The following is a 14,716-nucleotide window of genomic DNA, read 5'->3' as shown; positions in this document are numbered from 1 at the left end:
GTGGGTTAATTTGAGTGTTGTGCAATTAATTTTATTAAATTTCATGCTTATTTCATAATGATGCAAACGAGGGCTTTGTGGGGAGCTAGATTGAAGATGTTTTAAAGTACTGAATGTGCTTAATTGTCCTAAAATTGTTTAATTAACGTCAAATTTTAATTGTTGCTCAGTTTTTGTTAAGGCTTCTATAATTTTGCACAATTATGATCCTGTAAAAATCCTTAAATTCTCATTATTTTAAATTAGTTACAGGATTTGATTTTTACAGTCATAAACTTAAATGTCTATACCACCAAATGACATAAATACAAGAAGCTGACAATACTTAATTTCCCCAAAATATAACATAAAATTCAATATCACACAAATACAGCACTTTACAGTTAAAATTCAAAATCCAACATGACAATTGGCACTGAAAAATGAACAGAAATTATTGATTGTAATAAGTCATTCAAGAAATTATGAAGGACAAGAAGAAGACACAGGTGAAAAGTTAGGTAAAATCACCTAAAATTAAAATTTGCCATGACGACAATTTTATTCAAGCAATTTCAATTGTCTTAATGTCTAAAAATCGGTTAAGTAATTTTTAATTGCAAACTTTCAGATCCTATTTGCAACATTTAAGGATAAAAATACATATCATATAAAAAAAATTAAGGAATAAAATCATAAATTCTCATAAAAAAAATTTATAAATTGATAATAATGATCATATGTCTTCGACTATATAACTAAGAGAAAAAAATACATGATTAAAAACATAAAAATATCTCCAAAATTCATCACATTCAAGTCATAAAAAAAAAGTTCTCACTTATATTGAGTAGTTGATGCTGATAAGTCTGTTGGACTTGACGATACATCATTTCGATCTCGTTCAACGATTGTTGTCACTTTTACGGGAATTGCCGTAGACGATGTTGATGTATGCTGTATCATATGCTTAATTAAATCTTCTTGATTTTTAGAGACAATTCCGCACAGCATGCAAGGAAATTCAGAGTCAAAATACTTTTTGTGAGTAAATGTAGCAAATTGCTGGGTTGGTTGTATGGCGCTACTTGTGATTTGTGAGACGCTACTTTGTGGAATGGATACCTGTTGATATTGTTGATCAGATGATTGGGTTGTGAAGGGAAATAAAATTTGATGAGAATGGAAAAGGTGCTGTCTTAAAGAATCAGTTGTATTGAAGATTTCATGGCATGATGAACAGGAATATTGAAGGATTGTTGTCACTGTTTGCGGTGCTGAAGAAGTTGTGACAGTCTGAACTGTCGATAATGGCAATGTATGATCTAAATTACAGAAATCGTTGACTAATTAAATATTTAAATTTAAAACCTTACAAATGTTTCTTAAACCCTTACAATTCCAAACTGTATAAATGTTTTAAAAGTAGGAATTGTAAGGTTTTGATCAAGATTATATTCTTACTTGAATGAATTTGAATTTGTGGATGAGAAGTTGCAACAGTGATTGTTTGAGGCTGCTCTTGTGACTCAACAGGTTTGACAGTTAACATAAGGGCCATTTCATTATCATTATGTGTCGTAATTTGAAGATTGTGGTGCGGGGATTGCTGCTCAGTTGATAAAATAATTTGTCGTGCTACAATATTTCCAGTCTCATCAATTTCCATAGTTTGTCCATTCACAGATTTACGTTTATTGTTCTTTCGTCGCTTCCTCTTTGATTCAGCGCTACTCGTTTCTGGTGCCTGAATAACACTTCCCATAATAACTTGATTCTCCTCATTTGGATAAATCACTTCATTCTTAATGTTAATCTCGACTGTCGGAATAAGAGATTCACTTGAAATCTCATTCTTTATTATCACTTGTGCACCGCCATTATTTTCTAGATCTTCTATTTGATTAAGCAAAAAGTAGAAATTTTTCATATTTTCAATAAATGTCATGGATTTTTTAAATGCACATTCTTTAATGCGATTTGCCATCTCCTCCGAGTTTCTAATTGATTTGCATTTGCCATTTCCCTTTGTCCCTTGTGATACATCTAATGCTTCCGGCGATTCCGCTTTATTAATTTGATATTTTCTTAATAATTCATCAGAATTCTTACAGATTCGTTTAAATTCACTAAAAATCACCAGATTTGAGAAGCAGTCTGTGCATATTACCTTCGGGAATGGATCTTGTGGAAAAACCTGGAATAAATGTCATCAAAATCAGTTTATATAGTAGGTACACATAGTTTAAAGAAAGGGAAAGAGTGTCAAAGGCAAAGAAGAAGAAATAAAACGAAATTTGTACAATTTCATGCTTAATATTCACCTCTAAAGCTATTAACTCATTCATTTTATCCACTATATGATATTCATTGTTAAAAATATTCATCAAATATGTATTTGACGAGTTTAAGCAGAGCCTGTATTTATTGATAATGAAAAATAATGAAAATATTAATGTTTTTCAATTTAAGTAAACATTAATTTAATTCACTTGCCTACAAATCTTATTGTACTCAAATGTCATCTTCGAATTTTAGGCAATTCAATAGACAAATTCTGATGATTTATGCTCTAATTGAGTTACATTTACTTATGAATTTCTTTACATAAATTCAGTACGAGAAAATTTTCTTTCGTTTGTGGACTAAACTGGGACTAGTCAGCATGTGATGTCAATCAAAGCTCTTAATACCTCTTATGCATACTCGTTTCATTAAATGGCAATTGAATCTATTGATATAACAATGTATTTTAAAGAATGTTCAGAATAAATCAATGAAAACCTGATTATAAGAAATTTATGATAAGATTATCTCAGTAAAAATTAACGGTTTTTGAAAATTCGAATTCCGTGCAAAAACAACTTCATCACTGAGTCAAGTTCATTATTTACGAGAAATTTTGTATTTTTAATTTATTAGTTTTTTACTACAAAATCAAAGCTATAGAAACTTTTTATCACTCATTAATCAAACATAAACCATTAAAGATGTCAGAGAACACATTGGAAAGCATGGAAAATCAGTTGGAGCTGTTTATTGAAAATATTCGACAGGTAAGAAAAATTTATGATCAGAGTTAGAACAAAATCCTTAATTATAGTATTATTTCAGATTGGAATCATAGTTTCAGACTTTCAACCACAAGGACAAGCAGTATTAAATCAAAAGATACAGACGCTCATTTCAGATCTTCAGAAAATCGACAAATATCGCAGTAAAATTGAAGGAATCTCAATTCCACTCGCCGTCTGTACAGACTACATCGATCAAGGCAGAAACCCTCAATTATACACAAAAGACTGCATCGAGAAGGCTTTATATAAAAATGAAGAAACTAAGGGAAAAATTGACATGTATCGAAAGTTTAAGGCAAATTTACTTGTTGAGCTTCAACAGAACTTCCCACATGAAATTAACAAATATCGATCATTAGAAAAGTTTTATAACACTAAACAAGAATAAGCTGTAAAATCAATTCCTCAAAATTGAGATGATTTAAACTAAATTTCATTAAATTGTTGTCATTATTCTTTATAAGCCGCGGCATAAAGTGAATTCAGTAACAAAATGTAAACAAATCGAAAATGGGACCTAGGCTTAAAATAGGGATGGGCTTATAAAGAAAAATGTCATAAAAATTTGAAATCTGATGTAAATCATCTAAAAATACCCTGAAAAAGTAATAAATATAAATTTAATTAATTAAACTCAATCATTTTCCAGCGTTTTTCTCTAAAATCTATTTTATCAATTATCGATCTTAACAAGTTTTTTTTTTCATCAGGAAAAAAGTATGAATAAATTATGTATACTCAGTAAAATATGCAATGAATCTAATTCATTATTAACTAATTAGAGTCATTACAAATCATAAAGACAAAAAAATAAAATCAGTTTTTATATTTTTCCTCTGTTTTTTTTTCTCATTATTTCTCGTTCTCTTTTCTAAAAAATAACTTAAAGAATTTTCAACACTGCCATTTCCACTTTCTGCTCAATGATTTTTTAAAAATATTAAACGTTTACCATGCCGAAAAACTAACTAAAAAAATCATTTCCTCACTTGTCGTTTTGCGAACGTTATTATTAGGCAAAAAATACAATCATAATTTACGATAATCATAATAATAATAATAATTTTGTTATGAGGCGTTCAAAATGAGAAACATATTCTGAAAATATAATTGTTACAGTTAAAAAAAAAGGAGGAAAAGTAGGAATTTTCATTAAATAAAAATGAAAATTTAAATAGGCTATTGCTGTTGAGAAGATTGTGATGTTCCGTCTGATTGAATTGGTTTTAGTTCCTTAATTTGCTTAATAAGGTATGCCTTTTCGTCATTAAACTGCTCATCCTCGCTTCTTTCTGTGTGAAAGCGCGTTAAAAAGTCAACAAGCTTATCTTGATTGCGCAAGAGTATTTCCAATATAGGCTTAGGTTTATTTGGATTGGCCACAAATACCTGAAATTAGACGTTTCGTTAGTTTTCAAAGTTCAAATCATAAATCATAACGGATTTCTTAATTTTGAAATTTATGAAATCCCGTTAGAATTGAATCACTCACCTTAAAAACATGGAAGGCTTCAAATTGAATGTTTCGTGATTTTTCTCTCAACATATTCATCATCAATTTTAAATTGTCTGGATTTGATATATATTTCGTCATTACCTGTAAGAATACAAAGCATTATTAACAAAGAGAAAATATGAAGGCAAGACATAAATAAGATAATAGTCTAATGCAGGAATAAAAATAAAGATAGTGAATAGAATTTACGAACCGTAAAATTATGACGATCAAGCAATAGTTCGCCTAAAAGCTTTAAACTCTGGCGTCGAGTGACATAATTTTCGGAATTTAATAATCGCTGATAGTGGGTAAACACTTTATCGTAATTCGTTTCCAAAAATTCTGCACAAAGGATTTTATGACGTGTAAGCAGTTCCTAGAAGAAAGAAGAAGAAGAAAACAAAGATTTATAAATGATGCATTATTGTCATGATTACAATTATTTGTTTATCTTATCGTGTGAAGAATTTAGAGCGCGCGTGAACACAATAAAAAATCTTCATTTTTCACATAATAAGCGCATTTTCGTCCGCAATCAAGCAATTTTCTTTATCTTGGCATGAATTGAATTTTAACCGACAATTGAAATTCAAATTTCGACGATTTTTGAGTATTCAAAATTTATACGAAAATTCAAATCTCAAAAAACCGTTAAATTACAACTCAGTCAAAATCGGCCCTAATTGCTAGCAAAAAGTATTGAGCAAATTTACCTTGAATGTTGAGAATGCATCCGAAGCAATATCAAAAGTTGACACTTCGACATATTGGAAAAAATTGAAAAATTCATCTGAATAAAGCATAATTTTAGCGAGTGCTTCGTAGCGTGCACATTCTCTCAACATTGTACCACAATTAAGTGCAATTTCTTGATGATCATAACCCGCCATGAGTGTAAAAAGAATTTCAGGTTTCGTGCATATATATTCGACTGTTGGTGATCTTGTTCCAATTTGTCGTCTAAGTACATTATTGAACACTTGTGCAACATCTTTTTTGCCTTCGAAATCAATTCGATTTAAGTTTTGAATGAGTAGAAGAAGAAGGTTACTATTGTACAGTTCCTGTGCTAATTGTGATACCACAATATCCGTCTGCGGTTCCGAATCTGATGTGCCATAGAGCATGTTTTTGATCGATACCTACAATTGTAATAAAATAAAAAATTAGTCGTTAATGATCATAATTTTTCGAGTCAGCAGTAAGCAGTTAGCATAAATTAAATTTTAATATGCGGGAAGAGAGCGCAGCGAAAAAGAGAAATTTCTTTTTTATTTTGACTAATCAAAAGAAGATGATCATGAAAAAAATTTCAACTGAATCTATGACTGACTATATACTATATTTATTTATTTTGTTTTTAAGAAGAACGGCGTTGCAGAGAGGAAGAAAATCAATTTTTTTAGAAGAAAAGGTGATGAAAGAAAAACGAGTCTGTACGTCATAAGAATGACGACAAGTAAAAATGCAATCTATAACAGAATAGCAAGCGAGAGAGACGGAAAATAAATAAATAAAAAAAAAAAACAATACAATACATAACATAAACGACGTTAAAAAATGAAGATATACATTCTATACTATGCAGTTGAACTTGATTGCTACCTAATTTTTTACTCACATCAAATTACCTAAAAATGTTTTGGATAATCTTATAGCCTTATTTTCGGGTGGAATTCTAAACATACTTGTTATCGTAAATTATGAATCGCATCGCGAGATTTATACTTGCAATACTTTCTTTCGACATGAAATATTTTTCTGTTCTTCTTTTCCTCCTTTACTCACTCCTCACATCCAAAAAAGCAAGAAAAAAAGGTCTTCTTCCTCCTCAACATAAAATAGGTGTTTAATGTGAATTCTTTTACAAAAATCAACATAATCAACACGACTGATCACATCTGTGTATTTAATTAATTAGTATGTAGTGATTTTTTTCATACGAATATTGTACTGTATACCGCTATTGCGTTTTTCATGAAATTTTTATATAGATATACATATATATACATTCTGTTCCTCCTTTATATTATAGGAATGATTGAAGGATGGATAGATGGATGATGAAAAAAAATTGATTTTACAAATTGACCAAAAATACTTACCAAATTCTTACTGACATCTTCCTGTGCCTTTTCGGCTTTTTTATCACCTCCAACTTTTGACGTTTCTAATGCTTTTAGAGCCTCTTTCAGAGCCTAAACATTGAATGAAAATATAGAAAATTTATAATAGAATTTTTTTTTGTTATATTTTCTCCATAAATATTCACTTATTTAATCATACCTTAACTAGCTCAGCTGGACTCTTCTGAGATTTTCCAAATAGTGGCATTATGCTCTTTGAAAAGGCCTTAATTATGAATAAATTTTATTAATTTTGATTCTGGATTAAAAATTCTCTTTTTGCCAGAGTTGATATTTTTGCACTGAGGTTGAAATTGCCAATTATTTCCAACCCTGAACTGAGCTACAAGTTGATTATGCCTTAGTAGAATCCACGTGATGATTAAGACGCAATGATTTTTGTTCTATTCCTTCAATCTACTATGAGCTGAACTTATTAATTGATTAATAATTTCACTGAGAATTTAGAAACTTTCCAAAAATGTCAAGAAACTTAAGATGTTTACTACAATTGAGATTATTTCTCAGATTGTAACGGTTGGGAAAAATTCAAAAGTTTTCAAAAAAAAAAAGTGAAACTTTCAAAAAAATCGTTACAACACAGATCTGTTAATTAATTTAATTTTAAAGCAATAAAGCACAATGAAGCTTAATTTATTTATTATTTGAACGCCTATTTTATTGAGTTCTGTTCTAATATAATGTCTGACATTGTTTTCAAATAAAATAAAAAATAAAATTCGTTTAAATGAGATTTGATAATGAAGATCCTTTGTCAAAATTATTTAATTAATTTAAATTAAAAGCATTCGTCTGATTTATGAGCATTATGTCACATGAGATAAAAGTAAAAGTATTTTAAAAAGTTGATTTTTTGTTTAATATCCTTTTTGTGGTATCACAAATGATTGAAGAATATTTATGGCAGAAAAAGTCCACTCATTTTGTTGAAAAGTTGAATTTTAAAAGACACATCCTATAATACGTGTATTAGTATCATAAATTATGTAATCATTCTTGGGGAATGAAGTCCATAAACGTCATCAATTGGAGGACAATGAGTTTCACGGCTATTATTTTCACCCCAATCGTGCAGTCCACGTGAATTTGCAAGGCGATGAGTTAGCCGATGTGCTATAGAAAAGCCACCTGATCCTTCCAATTGTGTAAGAACTATAATGACCTGACGTTGTAACGGTGGAACTGAGTCGACTGTCTTTAATTCACCTCTTGTTGATACAACATTATAACTTTCCTGACAATCACACTTTACATGAATCCATTTATTTTCATGACGATTCTCGACCATCACAACAAGCCCTGCCCATCCTAGTAAACAAAAGAAGAACAAAGAATTATGTGCCATAAAATACAGCAACCAAAGAAAAAGAGAACAAACCTTTGGTTAAATAATACGCAGTCATTCCTTCTCGTCCTTCATGTCTCTGTCCTTTTTGTAAAGTCAGACTAATAATTGCATCTGCTAATAAATAAGGTGGAGGGGTAATTTGTTCAACTATCAAACGTTTTGAGCTATGAATTGCAAGTACGCATTGAGGATATAGCGATGGATCGTCGATTCCTGTATGCCAATGATTAAAAGCCAAACACACTAATAAATACAGATCTCGTTCCAACATTTTGTGACATCCAACAAATCCTCGAACCTGAAAATGTCAATATTGTGTTTGAAAACCTTACAATTTCTATGAAACATTTGTATGGTTCACCTGTCGTTTACTGTGTTCAACAAGTCGTCCTACTTCGGGGTTTGCTGGATTTCTTGTGCGAAAGAGTACTACACATAGATCCAATTGCGAACGTTGAGACTTTTCAGAATTTCTAAAAATATATCCAATTTTAATGACATGTCAAGAGTAAATTAAAGACAGTAAATACCTTTGTCCTTCTTGGAAAAGAGTAAATTCCGCCTCTGTTGGTTCTAGCACCGTTAACAGTACACATGATAATGAGCATAATGGCTGCAATGTTCCTAAAAGTCTAATTTCCTCCCAACCTGAACGAACTTTGCAAATATCTATGCAGTCAAAGTATCTGAATAATTGAATAAAGGAATTAATAAGCATATTCATAGAAATTAAATAATTAATAAGTCTCACCTTAGTACATCTTCAAATGATATCCAAAAGACACCTTCTGAGGCACCATGAGGCATAAGTGTTTCTCTTAATTCATCAGTCCATAAGTCAGAATCATCCGACCAATCGCCTTTCCATGAATAATGTCCCCAAGGATTTCTTAATTTTAATAGCCGATGTCCATGTATATCACGTACATCTAATACAGAATATGCATGACGCGGTCTCAGTCCCTTACTTTGATATTCATCTTCATCAACCTTCATGTTTCCACCTCCACAACTAGCCCCTATAAATCCATTAAGAACGTGATAATAATAAGAAAGAAAAAACACATTGAGTATTGAAAATAATAGATTGGAATGTGATGTAGGATGTATTTACCCATTAAAAATTTCACAAGTCGTGAGCTAAGCAATTGAGCCCATATTAAATCTTTATCTAATTCATCATCTGTTGGAATTGAACTGGGTTGAAGTGGTAAACTTTCACATGGTGCACCTGTTAATGTCGCCAGTCCTTCAATTGCACGTCCTGATACTAAAGCTTCATAACAGCCATGAATTTTTGCAACAGCTTTCTCAATTAATGGTAAATAAAGTTGCTTCCGTTTTGCTTGCGAATATACCAAATGTCCACGTTTATCACAAGGCAAAAGATCATCAATAAGCACCGTAGTCCAACGACCATCTTTACATAATCGCACCTGATACGCACCTTGTGGACATACTTCTTTAGTTACTAGCACTTCTTTGACTAAATCTTCACGTTCAGCTAAAACAGCAAGAGCTGATAATAGCCAACAATTACCAAGAACACCTTGACAAATGTCTGATGGAAGTGGCGTACGAAAAACAGCCCAAGGGAAATTTCCACCATCACAATTAATCTCACTTGGGCGTCTCCACTGTACGACGGGATTTGATTCGAGATTTGATGAACAATTTGGATTATAATAGAGTGATTTAGCTGCCGGAGGAAATGAATCATCGACAAAAAGTTCATTATTTTCTTTACAATACTGAATTATGTTTTCCCATTTAGCTCGTGCCTCTGACTCTTCTTGTTGACGTAAATTTTCCATCAATCTACTTTCACGTCTACTATCATCTATTCTCATACTTGATATCACTTCACTAATAGCTTTACGATGACTCGAACATATATCACACACAACACTTGCTGATGAATTTTCATACGTACATGCTGGACATACCCATGTTTTTGGAGTCGGTGGTGTTTGTTGAGAATGTTTACTACTCGATGACGACGAATGACTACCATGTCCACTGCCACTTCTTGATAATCCTGAACTACTTGATGGCTGTTGAGGTAACATCATGCCTGTGCTATGTCTCTTTGGAATAGCCCCAGAGCGATCATGTCGAGGTGATGGACTTCGATTAGCTCTCGACGATGGAACCATTAATTGAGATTTTCCTAAATGATCCGATGATACTAAAAGATAAGAAAATAATTATTAAATTTATAACGGAATTTTGCAATTCAAATTAAAATAGGTCAGTGGAGTCATAACATTAATTTAAAATTCATCCGTCAATCTCTCTAGATGAACTAGAAATCTACTCATGAATAAGTCATAAATTGTTCTAAAAAAAAGTATTGAATAATCAACTCACATGCACTTGCTGGGGTTGTAGGTGTCGACGAAGGCGATGATCCCGTGTAAGGACGAAAATTTGATGGTTTTGTAATATTTGGAATTGGACGAATTGCTTTACATGCAACACAAATATTTGTCCCAAGAGAATTTTTCAATGTACATGCTGTACATGCCCAAAATTCCCCCTTTCTTAATGTCATGTCTTCAACAGCCGTAGTACTTTTGAGTTTTGATCCACCACAAACGATACAAACAGTTGCCGTTCCTGAATTCACTAAAGTACACTTCTTGCAAGCCCATTCTTCAAGTTGTTCTGCTTCAAGAGTCGGTGAATCTGCTGGCAAAAATTGAAAATCGTCTTCTAAATCTTGCTCAAATGATGCCATTGGTGGAATACGATTATTTGATGGAAAACATTCATCGAAGCCATGTGTAGATTTTGACACGGCTAGCTTAGTATTTGGTGTGGGTTGCGAGCTATTATTGTTATTATTAAAATTGTCTTTCGTGAAACCCGATTGATTATCATTATTACTATTTTTATTATTAGATGATTGCTGTTGAGCTGATGACGTGCGTGATGAGTCACATATATCACAATGATCAATATACAGTCCGTTATAAGCGTAAGAACATTTTGTGCATTTCCATGTCGATTCCTTCTTTGGTCCTTTCCATACTTTTGAATATACTTCACTTGCATTAGTTGAACCTGTCATACACGGTATCGATTGAATTGTTGATGATGTTTTCAATTGATTATTATTAATTATGTTACTACTAATTGTCTCATACAGTAGCTCATTATTCGATGACACATTCTTTCCATTACCATTATTATTATTGTTATTGCTACTCGCATTACCACTAGAATTGTGCTTATTAACCACTGCATATAGTACATCAGTTTTATTATTGCGATTCAAATCTGTCGACTCTTGAAACTTTTGAATGATGGCACTATTCTCGTATGGCGGATTATTATTATTATTATTATTATTGTTATTATTACTCGATGCATTATCAAGTTGCTTGAGATTCTCATAATAGTTGTTCTGCATGCTTGCTGATCTTGAAAATTGATTACGTTTGCTTGAATTTGTCCAGTCTTCAACTGCTATTGAAACACCACTCGATGCTAAATCCACTGAGTGACGACTAGTATTCTTAAGTGATGACTTTCTACTATTTCTTGTTATTGTAAATCTACCACTATTCTCATTCACTTGATTCTTTCCACATATACCACAAATATTACATGAAATGACAGAATTTTTATCCTGATTAACTGTGCATTGATGCTTATCGACACTATCCTCCTTTTCTAACGATATTTTAAAATCTTTTAGGCTTCCTGGTGATTTAAATAGTGTCGGATAATTATTTATCGTGACGTTTTTCCTATTCTGATATATAAGCTTCTCATCAAATATCTTCTTTGCTGGATGCAAATCGTATCGATTAAATAGACATAATTGACATCGTTTTTGTTGAGATGGTAATGAGCCCATACTCACACTACGTCGCAATACATTTGCATGTCCATCAAATTTTTTTGCTCCATCTTTTACGTCCTTTTTGTTTGTATTCTCTTTGTATATTGGCGCGAGGACACTGACCAAGTTACAGTTGACGCAATAATATGTTATCGTTGAGTTAAATCTACAACAAATGAGAGAAAATCCTTTGTTAAAATTTGCTTTTTGACATGAAAACTATACAATTTCTTTTGTGATTATGAAGGAATTGAAAGGTTCTCAACTTTGAAAACAATTAATTTAATTTTTCACAAAGAAAACTAAAAATAATCCGTCGAGTCTTCACTTCAGACACAAAATAATCACTAGTTTTAAAAATTCATAATCACACTGCGTGATTCACACATTCAGTACACCACACACTGTATGAATATGAATATGTATGCACTTAAAAAATCGAATTTACAATAAAGTAATCATAACGGAATCAAAATGACTATTATATTTTTAATTAACAGTTTTTCTTACAGTCCACATTCTTCACAATTCCAATTTCTATAGACGTTAGGTTGAGATTGAAAACGCTTGATTAAATTATTTCTTTGTAATAAGCAATTTTCCCGATGTTTGAAGAGAAATCGAATCTGCTTAATTTTCTTCTGATTGTAGTGTTTATGAGCTAATGCTAAACTATCATTAATACAAAACGGCAGTTGAACAGATTTCGTTCGGTGATGTTGCTGCGATATTTGTTGCTCTGTGACTCTACAAATTGAGAACAAGAATGAATTTTGATGTCGTATGGTAAATAAAAATCAGAAAAAAATTGAGTTTTGTCGCACGGCATGAGAAAATTTGTATTTCTTGCTGTCCTATGAATATTTTATTAGCGAAACCCCAAAATAATATTAAGTAGCCTAGCTGTTACATTTTCCACCGCATGTTAATCAACCTTTTTTATTGTTTGACTTTATCAATTAAATAAATATGTAATTACACTATATTGGAAAGCACATAAATCTAATCTTAATTTCAAGGACTGCTTTTGTGTATGCTTAACTAAATAACCCAAACTCATTATCAACTTCCTCTTCCACCATCATGTGCCATTTAAAGAATTTGTTTTTTTTTTTTTGCCTATACATCTTAATTGAGGATATACATGTACATACAAAGGAGGGCTTATCTACATATGATGGCTATTATGCAGGTGGAAGATTTGAGTTCAATTTTCTGTGACAAAAAGATTTATAACGTTCATTTGATATTTGAATAATATTTATTGTACATAGTTTAAAACCCCTTTTTGATATAAAATGTTCAGTTTAATTTTGAACTCCGAAGAATAAACATCACAATTTTTTATAAATCCGTAAGGAAGTCGTTTTAATTAAACTACATTGTCCTCAATTACAAAAATTGGATAATTTGAGGATCTTAAAATGCAATTAATTGATCGCCATCATTTTTAAATAGCCCCACTAAGTATATATGCTCAAAAAGTATGAAATGAGAATAAAGAATGGAAAGGAAGGAAAAAAATCGATTAAACAGGAAAGGAAAATTTCTTTATGTGAATGAAAATTGAGATGAGAAAAAGTTTATTGCAGAAATCAGCAGGGATATACAATAGATATTTTTTGCAAATTGAATTATTTTTAGCATATAGCACAAGCGATAAGTTCCCTACATTTCAATCAAAACAGCACTGGTCACTTTTGTTCCCTTTTGCACAATAAAAAATGAAAATGATAATGAATCGTACATAAAATTAGAGTTAAACTAGAACAATACTTATTATTCTAACAAGCTCACTAACAAATTCAATCTTTAATGACTTGACACAACGGACGATGCATGTTGTATCCACAACAGAATTAATGTTAATGGAACTTTTCACAGATTTTTTTTTATGTCACACACAATTTTGTGTTCCTCTTTTTTTTCTTTTTATATTAATTGAGTGAAAAATCAATAAATATGAAATGATGTTGGCTTGAATTATTCATGTATTAAACATCATTACCTCTTTTGAGAAATTTCGTTTGTCTCGTGCTTTAATTGAATTAATTTTAATTAATAAACGAGAGCACAAAATATAATTTTTTGTTTTACTTCCCCAACTTTTTTTTATGTTTTTTTACACACAGAGCAGCAATATGTAGAGGAAAAAAATATATAGATCTAGAGGGTCCGTAACAATAAAATCTTGACTTTGGTCATTACTCTGTGTGCATCCCTTTGACTTTATGCTGATTTTATTTAAGAAAGCTTTTTGATGATCTATGAGCTTTTAACGATCGAAAATCACCACAAAACGTGATCCTGACTATATCAACTTTTGTCTTTGTCACATCTGCTGGATGTTTGATGAGAAAAATGAGATCCAGTAATGAAAATTTTTTTGTGCAAATTTTTCCATAAGAATTTTCCATCTTTGTTTTTCCTTGAAAATTTTTCACAAGAAAATTTTTGTCTCTTCAATTTTCAGCCATTTTCGTGCGACTTAATAAACTCTAATTAAGTTTTTTGCCGACTTGTGGCAATTCTTTACCCTTTATTCTCTACTGGATTGCTGAGTTTCCTTTTAAAATTGCAATTAAAGCATTTTATGTTTTCCGTCGAATTTATCTTGTAGCACTTTTCGCAATTCCATTGAAATAAAGAAGATACACTTCCCATTTCTATGACTTTTCACTATATAAATTTTTAATTATATCTAATCTCTAAGATAATTCATAATTTTTAATTTTTTCTTATATTTTATAGTAGTTGGTAGACTAAATTATAAAGAAAAACCTTTTTTCACACCACACAGCTGATATTTATCCCTTG

General features: G+C 31.1%; 4 protein-coding genes across 5 annotated transcripts; 1 reads left to right on the top strand and 3 right to left on the bottom strand.

Moving 5' to 3' along the window:
* Nucleotides 1–511: 511 nt before the first annotated feature.
* On the bottom strand, nt 512–2,624 carry LOC139098142 (uncharacterized). Of its 2 annotated transcripts, none has more exons than XM_070650263.1 (4): nt 2,476–2,624; nt 2,304–2,397; nt 1,444–2,176; nt 512–1,325 (listed from the first exon to the last, which is right to left on the bottom strand). In XM_070650263.1, the coding sequence occupies exons 1-4, from the start codon at nt 2,502–2,504 to the stop codon at nt 817–819; spliced, it is 1,365 nt and encodes a 454-aa protein (XP_070506364.1). In that variant the 5' UTR covers nt 2,505–2,624; the 3' UTR covers nt 512–816. The 2 variants fall into 2 exon arrangements, with proteins under 2 accessions (XP_070506364.1, XP_070506365.1); XM_070650264.1 differs by having other exon boundaries at nt 512–1,304.
* Nucleotides 2,625–2,969: 345 nt separating this feature from the next.
* On the top strand, nt 2,970–3,444 carry MED10 (mediator complex subunit 10). The gene is made up of 2 exons (XM_070650731.1): nt 2,970–3,035; nt 3,094–3,444. The coding sequence occupies exons 1-2, from the start codon at nt 2,970–2,972 to the stop codon at nt 3,442–3,444; spliced, it is 417 nt and encodes a 138-aa protein (XP_070506832.1).
* Nucleotides 3,445–4,036: 592 nt separating this feature from the next.
* Mo25 (calcium binding protein Mo25) lies at nt 4,037–6,999 on the bottom strand. The gene is made up of 6 exons (XM_070650431.1): nt 6,841–6,999; nt 6,660–6,752; nt 5,268–5,696; nt 4,766–4,930; nt 4,549–4,653; nt 4,037–4,445 (listed from the first exon to the last, which is right to left on the bottom strand). Exons 1-6 carry the CDS (start codon nt 6,886–6,888, stop codon nt 4,236–4,238), a joined length of 1,050 nt encoding a protein of 349 aa, XP_070506532.1. The 5' UTR covers nt 6,889–6,999; the 3' UTR covers nt 4,037–4,235.
* Nucleotides 7,000–7,378: 379 nt separating this feature from the next.
* On the bottom strand, nt 7,379–14,653 carry sol (small optic lobes). Its single transcript, XM_070650324.1, has 9 exons — nt 14,436–14,653; nt 12,410–12,646; nt 10,420–12,065; nt 9,164–10,237; nt 8,801–9,068; nt 8,580–8,735; nt 8,411–8,522; nt 8,080–8,347; nt 7,379–8,009 (listed from the first exon to the last, which is right to left on the bottom strand). The coding sequence occupies exons 1-9, from the start codon at nt 14,561–14,563 to the stop codon at nt 7,684–7,686; spliced, it is 4,215 nt and encodes a 1,404-aa protein (XP_070506425.1). The 5' UTR covers nt 14,564–14,653; the 3' UTR covers nt 7,379–7,683.
* Between the last annotated feature and the right edge of the window lie 63 nt (nt 14,654–14,716).

The sequence above is a fragment of the Chironomus tepperi genome, unplaced genomic scaffold (genome assembly GCF_022539635.2).
Source record: "Chironomus tepperi strain 1889 unplaced genomic scaffold, CSIRO-AGI_Ctep_v1 contig_445, whole genome shotgun sequence".
Taxonomy (NCBI): Eukaryota; Metazoa; Arthropoda; class Insecta; order Diptera; family Chironomidae; genus Chironomus; species Chironomus tepperi.
Note: the sequence above shows the minus strand (reverse complement) of the source record. Positions and strands in the feature narration are given on the sequence as shown.